The sequence below is a fragment of the Dendropsophus ebraccatus genome, chromosome 3, assembly GCF_027789765.1.
Source record: "Dendropsophus ebraccatus isolate aDenEbr1 chromosome 3, aDenEbr1.pat, whole genome shotgun sequence".
In the NCBI taxonomy this organism is placed as follows: Eukaryota; Metazoa; Chordata; class Amphibia; order Anura; family Hylidae; genus Dendropsophus; species Dendropsophus ebraccatus.
Window position 1 is genome coordinate 36911727 of NC_091456.1, and position 16838 is coordinate 36928564.

General features: G+C 41.3%; 1 protein-coding gene across 4 annotated transcripts in view; it reads left to right on the top strand.

Annotated features, from left to right (window-relative positions):
* Positions 1-16493, top strand: part of RASAL1 (RAS protein activator like 1) — a 66846-nt gene extending 50353 nt beyond the window's left edge. For all 4 annotated transcript variants that reach the window (XM_069964123.1, XM_069964125.1, XM_069964126.1 and 1 more), the window contains 15 exons: positions 1488-1634; positions 1846-1937; positions 4708-4825; positions 4928-5078; positions 5311-5375; positions 7154-7266; positions 8895-9087; positions 9428-9565; positions 12049-12193; positions 14198-14370; positions 15314-15454; positions 15597-15732; positions 15810-15930; positions 16147-16208; positions 16304-16493. In XM_069964123.1, the coding sequence (XP_069820224.1) occupies positions 1488-1634; positions 1846-1937; positions 4708-4825; positions 4928-5078; positions 5311-5375; positions 7154-7266; positions 8895-9087; positions 9428-9565; positions 12049-12193; positions 14198-14370; positions 15314-15454; positions 15597-15732; positions 15810-15930; positions 16147-16208; positions 16304-16416 (1908 nt within the window). In that variant the 3' untranslated portion in view covers positions 16417-16493. The remainder of the gene's footprint in view (positions 1-1487; positions 1635-1845; positions 1938-4707; positions 4826-4927; positions 5079-5310; positions 5376-7153; positions 7267-8894; positions 9088-9427; positions 9566-12048; positions 12194-14197; positions 14371-15313; positions 15455-15596; positions 15733-15809; positions 15931-16146; positions 16209-16303) is intronic.
* The last annotated feature ends 345 nt before the right edge of the window (positions 16494-16838 follow it).

Below are 16838 nucleotides of genomic sequence, written 5' to 3' on the forward strand. Positions count from 1 at the left end.
CATTGTGTTGACAGCTATTGATGCATATAGCCACCTTTCCTCCCCCCGGACTGCATTCTTACTGTAAAGCATACACAGTCACAGTTTCTGCTTTGCCCTGGGATTTTTTTTTTTTAGTTTGTTTTGTAAATCCAATTTTATTAAGCATCAAACTGAGTAGAAATGTTTGCTAAACAGTAAGGGGACTACGTAGAACTGAAGTCCTGATTCCTAACTGCTGACTCATTCACTGCAGAAATCCTATCCAAACAACAATAACAGCTTACAGTTACATTGTGCCACTGAAGTGCATTCAGGAGGATCCATGTTTCAGCAAATAAAGATTATTCTTTGTTTAATGAAAAGTTATTCAATTTACTAATATACTTTTTAGGCTGGGTTCACACTGCGTTTTTGCAATCCGTTTTTTTTTTGACTGACACAAAAACGTAGCTGACACTACTTTTGTGTCCGTTAAAAAAAAACCGGATCCGTTTTGATCCGTTTTTTTTTTTACAATGGAAGTCAATGGAAAAACTGATCAAAACGGATGCACACAAATGCATCCGTTTTTTTTCATCCGTTTTTTGCAAAAAATGGATGAAAAAAAAGGATTGCAAAAACGCAGTGTGAACCCAGCCTTATATCAATGTCCCATGGCTTCCAATATCAGTATGCCAAATGTTTTCATCCATTGGTTACTAAGCTTCATATAGCTCCATGGTTTCTTGCACATTTAAGGGGCTAAACCTTGTCTTGCGCCCTCACAAATGTTTTTTGTGACTTTGAGAAAAGTTGAGAATACTCCCACTTTTTTGTAAATCTGATAGACCTCGGGTGTTAAAGCGAATGTACCAGTTCAATCAACATATATTAAGCTTTTCATATAACCTTATAGTCGATGTTGCGCTGATTCCACTAGTGTGGTTCTTATTTCAATTCGCTGCCCCGTTCCCAAAATCTTTGCCATTTTCTAAATATGCAAATAAGGTAGCATGGTGCGCTGGAGGTGGGCCCAGTGCACCCAGTGCATCCATATCCCCTCCACTGGGTGACTGGGCCCCTTCCAAATCAAGTTTAGCCCTGGCCTGGCTCTGCCTTAGCGTGTCACCCATGGGAGAAGATATAAGTGCACTGGGCCCGCCTGCAGTGCACAAAGTGGCCTCATTTGCATATTTAGAAGATGGTAAAGCTGTTGGGAACTGGGCAGTGGATTGAAATAAGGATCACAGAAACCAGGCGGCGGATTGAGATGGAATAGCTAGTGGACTGTGCAAGAATCATTTGGGGCTGAAAATTAATGGGTAAAAACTAGCGCATCATGTCTTTGAATAATGTAAACGTTTTGTAGCTAAAAAAACACACACACACACACACACACACACACACACACACACATATATATATATATATATATATATATATATATATATATATATATATATATAATATTATAGTGATGCTGATGCTGTAGATCTCTGCTATACTACCTGATAGTTTGCTTTCAGGTGATTAAAAGAACACGTTTTCCACGCTGGAATGAAGTATTAGAATTTAACTTGCGAGGAATCGAGGAACTAGATCCTGGAGATCAAGTGATCAATATTGAAGTTTGGGACTGGGATATGGTTGGGAAGAATGACTTTCTTGGCCGTGTAAGTCTTTCATAGCCACCTGTAAAGTTTTCTTCCCTTTCATTTCTTTACCCTTTTTCCTATGTTTTATATCCCTTTTTTTCCCTACTGTATCACTTATGTGAATCATGCCTTACATACTTTATATATCAATGAACTTTCTTAGTATTGTCTCACTCCTTGCATGTATAAACAGTGTCTTCCATCACTCACCCTGTTAACACCCCTTCAGGTGTGCTTTCCCTTGGAGCCCCTACACAGAAACCCTGCGGTGACTGGCTGGTTTCGCCTCCTGCCTTTTGGAAACGCGGAGGAGGAGAATGGGTAGAATGATGCTTGTTGTGTGCTGTCATAATGTGATGATGCTCTTAAAGGTGGAGAAGTGGGACAGCTGCTTAAAGTGTAGCTGTTACCATGGTATAAAGTGACGCTTCTGGTTTCACAGTATTACTCCTGGATTATATACACTATAAAGTACATACCTATAAATATAGTGATTCAATTTATAAATATGTCTTTGAGGTTTGAGGTTTACATGGATCATGACTCCCAAGGACTAACATTTTATTTTATTTGTATGGAAGACTGCCCACTTTGCCCCCATTGACAGCTAGGCCTATATACGTTGGGCATGCCATGCCAAATGACCTCCTGAAGCTATGATCCCAAGAAGCAGGTTTTGCCCCAAGTAGTTCATATGAAGTTAGGGAAACCTCTTTAAAGACTGAAAATAATTGTGTTAATGGCCGTTTTATGATTTCACTTAAATGTGGTCTATTTAAAAAGGACCTGTAGGCAACTGTTCCCCTTCCCCCAATGAGAGTGTACTTTTATTAAAGAGCTTAGGATGCCCTGATACCAGAACTTTTTACAGTTTTTTAATATGTTCTTCCATTACTGAGATATGTGGTTTTATTGTTAGGGTACAAACACACACACCAGATACGCAGCAGATCTGCAGCAGATTTGATGGTGAAGACTTGATGCTGTGTTCAGTTATTTAGATCTAATCTGCTGCATATCTGCTGCGTATCTGCTGCGTATTTGCTGCGTATCGCAGCAGTAAATACACTGCTTATACGGTGTGTGTGTTTATACCCTTAGTCTGGGAATTTAGTTAAGTGAGATGGGGGTGAACTGAAAAGGAAACTCCCTCCCCCAGTGCACTGATCTGCCCCAGCTGGCCCGCCCTTTCTAATCAATATCAGCATAGAGGGCCGGCTCGAGTGGAGCTGTGCACTGGGGGCACCTTATTAGCCTGGGATTGAACTACAAACTGCATGTAAGGGCGTCAAGAACGAAGAATATACAATCGGGCGGGTTTAGGTGTAAACATTTGCACCTCCTGGCTGTGTAATTACACCCATCACCTGATATTCACTCCAATTATTAAAATAAAGTTCACACCCCTCTGACTAATAACTGGAATAGAAGTGCGTATCAAGAGACTGTAAAAGATGTGTGTTATCAGGGCATCCTAAGCTATTTATTCACTGTGAAGAGGGCCAGTGGTGCTGAAATCCATGGTAACAGGAGCACTTTGATTATTTTACTATACATTTTATTTTATGTAGCTATCTCAAAACACAGGAGAGTAAAGAACATTAACATTACAGAATAAGAAAAATTTATATTTTTAGTATTATTCATGTGTATATAAATTAAAGGAGAAGTTTGGCAGGAAAAAAAAAATCCAGTGCAGTGTGGGAAACATAATAAAGAGTGTGTACTTACCCATCTCTGTGCCCCCGCCGTGTTGTATAATCGCTCCTGGTCTCCTGCAGCTCCTGCAATGTCATGATAGATTATGAGCCAAAATAGAAAGAATGTCCGCTCACCAAACTGCTGTAGTGGGTAACTCAGTCGGCAGTGGTATCCCGAAGCCCGTGAAAAAACATATTGCGGGCCACAACCCGTAAGACATCCGATAAAGGTAAGTGTCTACAGCTTCTTAAAATTGAAGATTCTTTATTCCAGCATCAAAACATAAAAAACAAAACAAAAAGGTGAACAGTGAACTAAAAAACGCCAAAACAAAACAAAAAGGTGAACAGTGAACTAAAAAACGCCAAAACAAAACAAAAAGGTGAACAGTGAAGTAAAAAACGATGACGCGTTGCGAGGCTTGACCTCTTAATCATGGCAATGTGAAAGCATGAATGACAAGTTTTTATGTTGCCGCATGTGATGCAAATGAACTAGGGAACGCCCCTCAAAGGGAGGGGAAATCTCTCATCAGGTAAATCACATGATCAGCTTACAAAGCATACAAAGTGCCTAACGAGAAACAAATATCAAATATATGGGCGTTTTTTTAGTTCACTGTTCACCTTTTTTTTTTTGTTTTTTATGTTTTGATGCTGGAATAAAGAATCTTAAATTTTAAGAAGCTGTGGACACTTACCTTTATCGGATGTCATGATAGATTACCTGCTCTGTCAGTCAGTGACTGACTGGGGTGGGACACTGCTGCAGTCACTGACTGGCTAAGTGGGCAATCCATCCGCCAGGTCGGGTACTTTCACCGTAACATACCAGTGATGTGGCACTGAGGGGGGACACAGGGGCAGGTAAGTATACTTTCTTTATTACATTCCACCCCCTGCCTGCACAGGATTTTTTATTTCTACTGCACTTCTCCTTTAAGACATTTTAGCCAGAATAAAAATGATTATTTGTAAGTTTTGTGCCCTTACCCAAAGGCATTACATACTATAAACCTGTAAGCTAACTTGCATATATCTGTTGCTAGATCAGCTGCCAATTGTCTGACCAATTCCCACTACTTATGGGTAATAGCCCCACTTTCCTCCATTATGTAAAGAGGATTTGCTAATAAAACCATATGCATTTCCTCCAGTATTATTACTAACATTGCGCACTTCTGTACCTTGCTGTATATACAGAACGCACATAACAGGTCCATTCCTTCTCAGTGTAGTTATGAGCAACATGGCTGTGTAAATACAGTTGTACTTGCCTACAGTGGACGTGTATGTGTGTGTGTGTATATATATATATATATATATTTTATAATATATCAATTTTTTTTTTTTTTTGCTGGTATTACATTGCTATTTGTTCTGCGTTTTAGAGGTAAACTCGGGTCCTTACGTGTCAAAGTTAACCTGTCTGAGGAGCGAATTTTACCCTCTGTTTATTATCAGAACCTCATCCAGCTCCTTGTGGAGTCAGTTCAGTCCCCTGACCAGGTGGGATGCTTAAAGCTTTTTGATAATTCACGGAGGGCTTGTATCTTCTGTGGGTTCACAGGGGGCATGTTTAAGGTTATTTCCTCTTCTGCTTTCACACAGGGAGACTCCAGCGTTCTGGATCTTCTGGAGGAGATGTGCTCGGCCGAGAGTCGACAAGAAGTAGCTTTAAAGCTGGTGAAAATGTTTCTAGGCCAGGGACTGGCAGTAACCTTTCTTGACAAACTGAATATGCGAGAGGTGAATCGAACTGGTGAGGTCACCTTAGTCCGCTCCTCCCCGTACATTATCATACTCTCCAGTCATCTCACATGTCATTTCATCTCTGTAGCTCCAGTACATGCATCTTCCCTGACAAGCATGCAGACAGCTGGGTTTCTGGGACAATTGACCTTGAATAACATTTGCAACATATCTTTGTTCTCATGTCCTCTGTCTGATCGAAGTCCATTTTATAACTCACCCCCTCCTTATGTCATTTATAGGTGACCCAAATACTCTCTTCCGTTCAAATTCGCTTGCTTCAAAGTCAATGGAGCAGTATATGAAGGTAATGTGAAACCACACAGATTGTCTTAAATCTCTCGGGGAGCTTTCTTTCTTTTTTGCTGCCGATTCTTTTGTCCTGCTGTATGACTGACTGTATTGTGAGGGTCAGAAACTGGCCACGTAGTTTAGTCTCCATTACAGCTGCAACACAGAGTACCCAAAGGGTTCTACCAAGCAGATTCAGCTCTATGGTAATCAGATGTTCCATGCCAATGTATTTGGCATAGTATGGACATGAGATTGGATGTAAGAGTGGAACACAGTTCCATTATGATATACTTCTAAAAGTTAAAGGGGTTGTCCAGCGAAAATCTTTTTCTTTCAAATCAACTGGTGTCAGAAAGTTATATAGATTTGTAATTTACTTCTATTTAAAAGTCTCAACTCTTCCCATACTTATCAGCTGCTGTATGTCCTGCAGGAAATGTTGTTTTATTTTCATTCAGACACAGTGCTCTCTGCTGACATCTCTGGCCAAGACAGGAACTGTCCAGAGCTCTCCTGCTCTCCCATAGAAAGCTATGCCTACTCTGGACAGTTCCTGTCTCGGCCAGAGATGTCAGCAGAGAGCACTTTGTCTGAATGAAAATAAAACAACATTTCCTGCAGGACATACAGCAGCTGATAAGTATGGGAAGAGTTGAGACTTTTAAATAGAAGTAAATTACAAATCTATATAACTTTCTGAAACCAGTTGATTTGAAAGAAAAAGATTTTCTCTGGACAACCACTTTAATAAAGTGTTAGGGGACAGCATCCTCTATTGAGAATTTCCACTTTATGTTGCCATTTTGCATAGAAAACATGCAACGTTTCGGCTATACATAATGAGACTCCCTCAAGCATGAAACGTTGAATGTTTTTTATGCAATATGACACAATAAAGTGGAAATTCTGAATTTTTTAATGGATTTGTGTGCATCTGTTTTTTTTTTATTGGCTTCCATGCTAAAAACAACAAGGATAAAAAAAAAAAAAACAGATCAAAACCCATCCATTTTTAGTGCACACAAAAACGTGGTCAACTTAGCCTTGTTCTAATGCAACAAGCAGACATAGTCTATATAAAGCTAGGGATATGTGACAACCTGTGTTTTGTGACAACAAATCACATCCATGGGCCGTATTACACAGCAGGATCTAGAGGAGGCTCCTCCTTGTTCCCCGCTCACTGTCTGTGCCATTACACACACACACACAAACATTGCACGAGTGGGAGGAGTGCGTGGCGGAGGCATTGTCTTTGCAGAGAGCTGCTGCGGGGGGAGGGGAGTTGGCTACCCGGACGATCCTTGGATCGCCTGTGTGGCCCATTGAAGAGAGCAGCAGTCAGACGCCTCCACAATTACATGGAGCGATGGGCAGCAGATCTTCGCTGTCGTGATCATTTAGATCCAACATGTTGATGGTTGACGTTCAGTCGACATTTTGCATCCCAGCAGTCTGAACCCCTTTTGTGATCCCTTAGTTATTACCTATCCAGAGTATGGGACTACCCCTTTAAGAGGCATGCATTAAAAGGTTTTTAACACAATTTAAACAATTTCCCCTGTAAGGTCTCTTCTAGCTAGTAAGATATTCTTTCGTTACATTGTAATTGTAAGGCCTTCTAACACTCTCTAAGTGCGGTTCAGTTAGTGCTTTGACTAATGAGAGTAGTTCTAACATCTAGACAACTGTGAGATATTACACGCAGAAAGCAGAGCAGAACTAGTAGCGGAATTAGAACATTCTTTCCATTTTGTAAATGAGACCCATAGTCTACCGTTTTTCCGCCAGATAGTGGGAATGCCATTCCTCCACGAAGTGCTGCGGCCTATTATTTCTAGAATCTTTGAGGAAAAGAAATACGTTGAGCTTGATCCCTGCAAGATTGATCAGAACCGCAGTAGGTAAGAAGATTTACTGTTTTATCATTGTGACATTCAGGTGTGAGTTAGAAATTCATAGAGTACAATGACAGTAGAATGAAAGAATTGGCTACATTTGCCTTACACATTACATGTGAATATAGGAATAATTAAGAAACCTGTGGACCATCACTTATTGGCAGGCACCTCGTCCCAAGCTACATAATTCTAGTGAATCCAGTGACAGCTCCCAATGTGAATAATGGCTACACTAACATGGCTATGACATTTTTAGTTCAGATATTTTTCATATACTGTAGCATTACTGTGAGCCTGTCTCTGGGTCCATTATGATAACTTATTAGCTGTACTACACAGTGCATAGTGTCCCATTTCTCCTAGATGCCATGCTATGCGTACTTAATATGCATACAAAGACATATTAGATAGCTCCATAGAATGGTATGGGTGCCATATTATTTATTCATATTCCATAAGTCTGAGCCTTAAACGCTCCAGTTTTAATTTTTTTGAGTGTCCATATAATGCACCCTGACCATCACTAGTCTTACAGTACAATCTCACAGCTGCATCCATTTCACTATTTTAATAGAATCATATGATCTCTAGCCTGACCCACAGAAAATCAGTCAGAGGAAGTGATCTGTCCCGGGTAGGCTGACTTCCTGTGAACTACAGGAAGATATCACCTGCAAGATCCCTCCTGGCATCTTACAGACCCCTCTCCACCCAGCAATGCTGCTGCTGGTATCAGAATAAACTATAATTTTACGCCTCGCAACATTACTTTTTTTTTCCTCCTGTGGTTTTGCTGAGGTTTTTTTCCACAATTGCCGCCAAAGGCTATGTTCCATCAGTCTTTTGGTCATTTTTGTTTCAACCAAAATAAGGAGTGGGACTGTCAGTGCAAAATTATAATGGAAAGATTTGCACAGCTTCTGTGTCCACTCCTGGTTTTGGCTGACGAAATACTGACCAAAAGACTGACAGAAATACTATGTGTGAACATGGCCAGATTGTGCTATTTTACTGCAATTGTGCAAATGGTGGTACAAAGGAGTCATTTTTACTGGGGTTTGGGAAAATCACAGCTAAAACTATGTAAAAACAACATGTGAACATTGCCTGAACACCTTAAAAAAATGTGTAGGTCCAATTACTTTCCCCTCATATTTATGTAAAAAACTTTAAAGGGAACTTGTCACCATGAAAATGCTAACTAAGCTATCAGCATCCTGTTATAGAGCAGGAGGAGCTGAGCGGATTGATATATAACTTCATTGCAAAAAGATTTAGTATAACTTGCAATTTATTGATTGAAATCTCTGATGTATCCATGCTAAGGAGTCCTGTCTATTGAGTGACCCCGCCCACTGGACTCCTTAACCCACAAGTTATACTGAATCTTTTCCCATAAAGATATATATTAATCTTCTCAGCTCCTTCTGCTCTATAAACTTATAGTGATAGCTTAGGTAGCATTTTCATGATGACAAGTTCCCATTTACACAGTTCAAGCTTCGATATTTATTTAGCTTCCACATTTAGAAGCATTTATACTTGGAGCCCCTGCTTACAAGAGAGAGAAAACCAATGTACCCTCTACTAGATTATCTGTGCCATGAAAATTCCTGAATGCTTCTTTGCAGACGTATCTCCTTTAAAGGTTCCGTTTCGGAGCAGCAGATACGTGAGAGCAGTGTGGAGTTTCTCAGGGGTTACCTGAGTGACATCATTGATGCCATCCTGGGCTCAGGTGAACAGTGCCCACCAGGTATGCGCCTTTGCTTCAAGCAGTTACATAAGCGGGTCGAGGAGCGATTTCCAGGACCAGCCAACCAGGTGGGAATGACAGTATCCTAATAATACCTAGCTAGGTGTATTTTTTGGTTTTATAACGTCATACATTGGACAGTCATCAGTGACATAGCCAAAGATGCATTGTAAGGCTACAGTTTGTAATTCTGTTTCATGTAGGTACAAAGTCCTACTATGTGACTGCCCCCGGGCCTGGTTTATAGGGCAGACTATGATACTGAAACAGCTGGGGGGAGGAAAAACTGCTGTGTGTGTGAACCTGACCTTATTTTGTAAATATTACTGAGAACAGCAATGTCTAATGATATATGTGAAATATGGTGTAGTAGTGTACATTGTGATAATATTCTCTCCTTGAAACCAGGATGTGAAGTATGCGGCCATCAGCGGTTTCCTCTTCTTGCGCTTCTTTGCACCTGCTATCCTCACCCCTAAGTTGTTCCACTTACGGGAGCATCACGCAGATCCACGCACTGCACGCACTTTACTCCTGCTCGCTAAGGTATCCCTTACAAGAAGCAAACCCTCCTCTCACTATTGTGGGGTTGTTTGCACTGCATGAAGTGTGCATTGTCCATAGTCACTAATGTCAGTCACTTATATCTATGATACACATACCTCCCAACTTTTGCTGGGAGGAAAGAGGGACAGTCACGGCAATGTGCCACGCCCCTATGGCCACGCCCCCATAGCCACACCTCCATAGCCGCATTACCTATTACCGTTATATAGGAAACAAATATTCCCACCAGATCTTCACCGCATAGTGACTTATCCCCCCCTTATACTATTACTGCATAACATCCACTATACACACAGCAGTTCTCTCCTCAGCAGTGACCATATAGCGGTAGATGAGGCTGTACACCTGCAGACCTTATAGGTGATTATAGTGCAGTTATTTAGTGACTCACAGGGGACGTATTCTCTTGTTGATCACTTTTGTGTTTCATCGCCATCATGCACGGCCATCTTGAAAACCTCTCCGGCCATCTGCGAGACAAACATTTTAGGCTCCTGTCTCCAGTATCATCCTCATCTGCTTCACAGTAACTCTCTGTGCCCCATATGGTACAGACCCCTCTGGGCCTCCATATCCCACTGTAGTACCCCCCCCTCCCCCTAGTTAATCTCACTGTAGTAACCCCCTCTCCCCATAGAACACACTGTAGTAACCCCCCCTATAGTACTGTAGGTCCCACTGTAGTAACCCCCCCTATAGTACTGTAGGTCCCACTGTAGTACCCCCACCCCCACATAGTACTGTAGGTCCCACTGTAGTACCCCCACCCCCACATAGTACTGTATGTCCCACTGTAGTACCCCCACCCCCACATAGTACTGTAGGTCCCACTGTAGTACCCCCACCCGCACATAGTACTGTATGTCCCACTGTAGTACCCCCACCCCCACATAGTACTGTAGGTCCCACTGTAGAACCCCCCACCCCCACATAGTACTGTAGGTCCCACTGTAGTACCCCCACCCCCACATAGTACTGTAGGTCCCACTGTAGTACCCCCACCCCCACATAGTACTGTAGGTCCCACTGTAGTACCTCCCACCCAAACCCCCTATAGTACTGTAGGTCCCACTCCTCCCTCTCCTCTAGGCAGACCCATCCCTGACAGAAAATAACAAAGATACATACTCACCTAGTCAGGGATCAGTCACAGAGCTTCTCCAGCTGCTGCTGAGGTCACAGGTCAGGGACAGAGCAGGAGAGAGCAGACAGCCTGACACACAGCCCCTGCCCCCGCAGCTCACAGCTCCAGCCCCGCGGTATCTGCTTTCATCTTCTCTCCGTCTGTCCCTGACCTCTGACGTCATCAGCAGCAACGTGTAGGGGACAGAAGATGAAAGCAGATACCGCGGGGCTGGAGCAGAGAGCTTCCGGGGCAGCAGCTGAGCTGTGTGTGAGGCCGGCTGCTCCAGAAGCTCTCTGCATGTGCAGACAGCGTCCCTAAAGCCATTTGACACTGTCAGCAGCCGCAGGAGCCGCCGACACTGTCAGATGGCTTCAGTGAGGAATGAGGGGGGGGGGGGGGGGGGGTGGCGGGACACATGGGGGCCGTTCCGGGACCGCGGGACATCACCCCAAAATCGGGACCGTCCCGCGGGATCCGGGACGGTTGGGAGGTATGGATACATATAAGTATGTACTGTATATGTATTCTTCTTCTTCTAAAGTAATGTATATCAGCAGTACCACATGCTAAAGAGTCCACTGGTATGTATGTATATATATGTATGTATGTATGTGTATATATATATATATGTATATATGTTTGTGAGATTTAGGCTATGTTCACCCAAAGGATGCCAAGAGTTATTTGACATGCATCAGGCCAAAATCGTGTAGCATACTGTTTTTGGCTGGGTTCACACTACGTATATTTCAGTCAGTATTGTGGTCCTCATATTGCAACCAAAACCAGGAGTGGATTAAAAACAGAAAGGCTCTGTTCACACAATGTTGTAACTGAGTGGATGGCCGCCATTTAATGGCAAATATTTGCTGTTATTTTAAAACAATGGCTGTTATATTGAAATAATGGCCGTTATTTACTGTTATATGGCGGCCATCCACTCAATTTCAACATTGTGTGAACAGATCCTTTCTGTGTTTTTAATCCACTCCTGGTTTTGGTTGCAAAATGAGGACCACAATACTGACTGAAATATACGTAGTGTGAACCCATCCTTTAGGTGTATTTGACAAGTTTTTTTTTGTTTTTTTTGTATTAAGAAACATCCAGCATATAAGAAAATGTATGGAACACATTATACTTTCTTCTGCAATGGGACACAGTATGTCACAATATGCCTGTCCAGAGGCTTAGGGCTGAGTTGTATGTCAGAGGGAGAAACTGCACAGATACCATTTTTAATGGATGCTCCGATATGATGTGAACAAAGCTTTATTGATGTATCCAGCCCAAGCTCTTGTCTTGGTAATGCCTGTTAACAGCCGCTGTCTTTCAGGCTGTACAGAGTATTGGAAATCTTGGGCAGCAGATTGGTCATGGAAAAGAACAGTGGATGTCTCCTTTACATCCGCTTATACAACAGAGCGTTGGACGTTTGCGGGATTTCTTGGACAAACTAATAGACATGGAAAGCGATGTTGGTATGTGGTGCTAAGATTATTTTCAAGACATGTAGACGTGGATTCATGTTTATTTCATGATGGTACATTCCTCAGTAATGCTGATATTATTATTTTTATAATTATTTACCATTACTTTACCTCTATGCCACCTTCAATGTTTATTATCTCTGTGATACTTGGGGCCATTTTACACACACAAATTATCAGACAGAATTTTGAAGCCAAAGCCAGGGATGGATTTCAGAAGAGTAGAAATCTCAGTCTTTCCGTTATGACCTGTTCTTTGTTTATAATTTGTTTCTGGCTTTGGCTTCAAAGATCTGTCAGATATCTGTGTGTGTAAAAGGATCCTTAATCACTTAATATTCCAGTGATATTCAGATGTTTTTTTTTTTGCTTTTACTGTATGATGAAATATAACAGTCCAGAGACATAAAAAACACCACTTTAGGGTGTGTGTGTCCTATAAGAGATCACTGTATCTAGTTTAATTCTCCAGACAAGCATGCAAAAAAGGACACAAATGGGAATTTCAAAAACTTTCAAAAATTGTATTGTTTTTACATAAAACACATATTCCAATCTTGTGCAAAAAATTGTCACACTCACGAATGCTGATGACTACACTGACTACATCTTCACATCCAGCAAGGACACTCTGAGGACATGTTCGTTCTTGTTAAGACACCCAGTCCATCATGGGATAAATATATACAGGGTATACTGTGTATATATGTATGTGTGTGTGTATATATATATATATATATATATATATGGTATAATCAGGACGACACTCTGAATGTCCAATCTTGGTGGGTGGGTGCCCGCAGCAAACACAGGAGAACCATCTGTGTGTGGCTGTATACTTCAGGTAAATTACCGTGGCACTCCGGATTCAGTCAGAAGTGATTTATTAATCCCACAGGTGCAACGTTTTGCTCTTACAATCAGAGCTCTGATTGTAAGAGCGAAACATCGCACCTTTGTGTGACTGTGTGTGTGTGTATATATATATATATACACACTCCCCCATCAATTAAAAAAAAAAAAAAAAAAAAAAAGATAAAAACTGCTCTTCTTAGCAAACCAGTTGATCTAATAGAGAACAATCTCAACATGTTAAGGTGACCTTAGAGAGATGGTTCCTATGCTGACACTGACCTTTCTTGGGGCACAATAAGGCATGAAGGATCCAACTAATCTCTGTTTAAAGGGGTTATCCAGCGCTACAAAAACAAGCCCACTTTCTTCCAAAGACGGCATGATTTTAGTTTAGGTGTGGTTTGCAATTAAGCTCCATTCACTTCAGTGTAACTGAGATACAAAACCTGCACCCAAACTGGAGACAAGAGCAGTGCTGTCTCTAGAAGAAAGTGGTTATGTTTTTGTAGTGCTGGATAACCCCTTTAAAACACCCACATGCAAGCGAAATGGAGGTAGCCCCCCCCCCCCCCCCCCCCATGGAAAGTGTAAACAGTGTTATGGGTGTGCTGGCTTATTGAGGCCAGTGTCAACTATCTCCCTCTCTGAGCTCACCTTAAAGTAGTGCGATGGTCCACTCTATTTCATTCGGTTTTGTTTTTAACGTCTCTATGACATGTCAAAGGGACAATTTTAGGTATTTCAGAAGAGATTCTCTTTAGTAAAAATCATATAAAACCTACAGGTCTGTGGGGAACTATGAATTCTACTTGATCAGCAGCCATAGAGTATTTTATGATGGCGTCTATCTGCCTGTCATACATCTCGTAGTCTTTTGCACTGTTTTCTGGTGTATATGTAAATTTCGTAGCAAAGAGATTAAAAAGGGATCTCTCTATGTTACTTACAAGATTCCTTCAGAAGTTGTCTGTGTGGAGATATTCTATTAGAATATGGAAACCCTCCTATGCCTCAGAGCCGTAATACTTAGGCCGAGACCTTACTAGTAATATACTGTATATGTGCTGTGCAGCTTTTTCATTATCTTAAGAATTACTGCGGAATCCTTGTCACAGTCACTCTCCTTTCCATCTCTTGTAGAGTGTGGGCAAACATCTCGTACGCTTTTTCACCCATCAATCACTATCAAGGAAGGATTCCTGCACAAGCGCAAAGCTGAAGCTGTAAATCTGGTTACTCGCTTTACATTCAAGAAACGATACTTTTGGCTGACCAGTGAGACCTTCTCCTACTCCAAATCCCCAGACTGGCAGGTAAGAGAAGGGTTTTTAGGCACAAAGTCATAGGTTGAATTTACAATATTTTCATTTCATATTAAAACACAACGTAGGGTCCATTTATACCAGGCATGTCCAAACTTTTTTCGAAGAGTGCCAAATTTGATGAAGTGAACATGTGCGAGGGCCGACCATTTTACATGCTACATGCTATATGCTTTATAACACAGGCAGATAATAGCAAGCTGGATACCTGGGGGGCCGTAAAAGTTCGGAACGCGGGCCGCAAATGGCCCTCCGGCCGGACTTTGGACATGCCTGATTTATACCATATGATTGGTAAAGATTGCACCGGATAGCTGGCAATAGGTTATAGTCTGTGGTTCTTCCATTACAGTATACAGTATCAGATTTGGCGATTCTATGGGATTTTGGAAAGTAAAATGCTTGTGATTTGAAGTCTCTATTCCTGACTGAATGAAGATTTGGTGTAATATTATTGATTCTATTTAGTCAACCACTTAAAGACAATATGGAGCCTATTCAAAAGTTAGGGTCCTATTACACTGTATGATTATCTGCCAAATTGGGCAGATATCACCTGTGTAATAGACAAAGATCACCTGATTTGCAAAAAAAAAAAAAAGGCTCAATTGCTGGGCCCACGTGTTTTTAGACACACTTTTCCGCAATCTCACTCTGCCCAGTGGGGGGCGTACAGATCCCTAAGACCAAAATGTTCTTTGAAAAGTGTACCAGATTTCAACAATATGATCAATTTGGTGCATTTAATGATGACAGGAAAATGTGCCAGCTAAAAAAAAAAAAAGTCACAAAGTAATAAATGTAATAAAGTCGAAAGTAATAAATGTATCTTCTAAGGGTTTCACTAACTATCCTAAATAATCAAAGTATTCCATTTATACACCGTTATCCATCCATTGCTGTTATGGATTTGTATTCCTTTTCCTTTTTGCAGGTTCGTTCCACTATACCAGTACATCGGATCTGCGCTGTAGAACGGGTAGATGAAAATGCATTTCAGCAGCCCAACATGATGCAGATCATTACCCAAGATAGTGACGCCCAGGGAGGCCATATCATGTATATACAATGCAAGGTAAGAATCCGGGCTATATACATCAATTGATGGGAATTTTACATGTGGGCACAATACAATATGAAATGCAATTTACACAGTTTACAAATCTGTAATGTATGGGACAATGAAATGTTATATATACTTTATTCTCTCCAAACAGAATGTAAATGAGCTGAATCAATGGCTCTCTGCACTACGCAAAGTCAGTTTATGTAACCAGCGCTTGTTGCCAACCTATCACCCAGGGGCCTATCGTAACGCACACTGGACGTGCTGCCTGCAAAACGAACGTACAGGTAATTAGGCTATAACATACTGGGACCTATTGCAAGCTCGTGCTCTACACTCTGGTTGTACTCTCCCTGTTTTACAGTTCGTGGGTGCAGTCGTACACATTTGGCTGTAACGCTAGGAGACTGGAGTGATCCTTTGGATCCTGATGCAGAGGCTCAGGTTCTCTACCGACATCTTTTCTCCGTAAAGGACATACTCAGGTCTGCAAATACAGCTTCTCTTCCTTTTTTAATCAAACGCTGGCTTTGCTTTCATGTCTGTGATTGTTCATGCATGGCTTAATCATATGTTTTGCTTCTCTTTATCTTTTTATTGTATATCGTAACTATTTGCAAAATAGTCTAATATGTTTCCATGCAGGGCACTTTCATGCTGTCTGGGAAACGTTTGATCTGTTGATTCCTTTTTTTCAATAGGAATAAGTATCTGGAGGGGGCAGAATGTGCAGCTGTAGGTCACAATGACAAAGTGTTTGAAGGTTCAGTATCATCTCTCTACCACATTCGTGTTTACTTCAGGATGGCATCATAACAGTAATATAATACTGTATATTTCTCCTTTCGCCTTAATCAGGTTCTACATCAGCCAGGCGGTTACTCTCTGTAATTGAGGATTTACAAAAAGTGCACCAGGCCTTCGAGAGGAGAGAGCGAGAGGAGACGCCTAATCACAGTCAATGCACCTAGAACGCAACCTGCGCCTGTATTTAAGCCCTTTATACTCGGCCAAGTTTCCTCAGATTTTTGTACTTTTTTTTTTTTTTTTTTGAGGTTCCTGAATCCAAAAATAAAAAAATAACCAAACTGCAGATAAATTAACCTTGTTTTATTTGTATCCATTCTCAGGAGGGAGACACAAAGTCATAACTAATTTGCTTCTTTGGCGTAAATACAAGTATATATGTCAGCAGTTTCAAGCTCTGTCCCCATAGGCCTGAGTTGGGCATGTTTTTAAAAGCTATAATTTATCATTTAGTGACCTGCATATTGCCTCACCCAAGTTGTAGTTTAGTTTAAAGATCGTATTTTACACATTACCCTATTGAGCACTATTGTAACTTATTGGCCATCCATAATTCATCACCTATTCAGCGTAGTAAGGTGTTTTT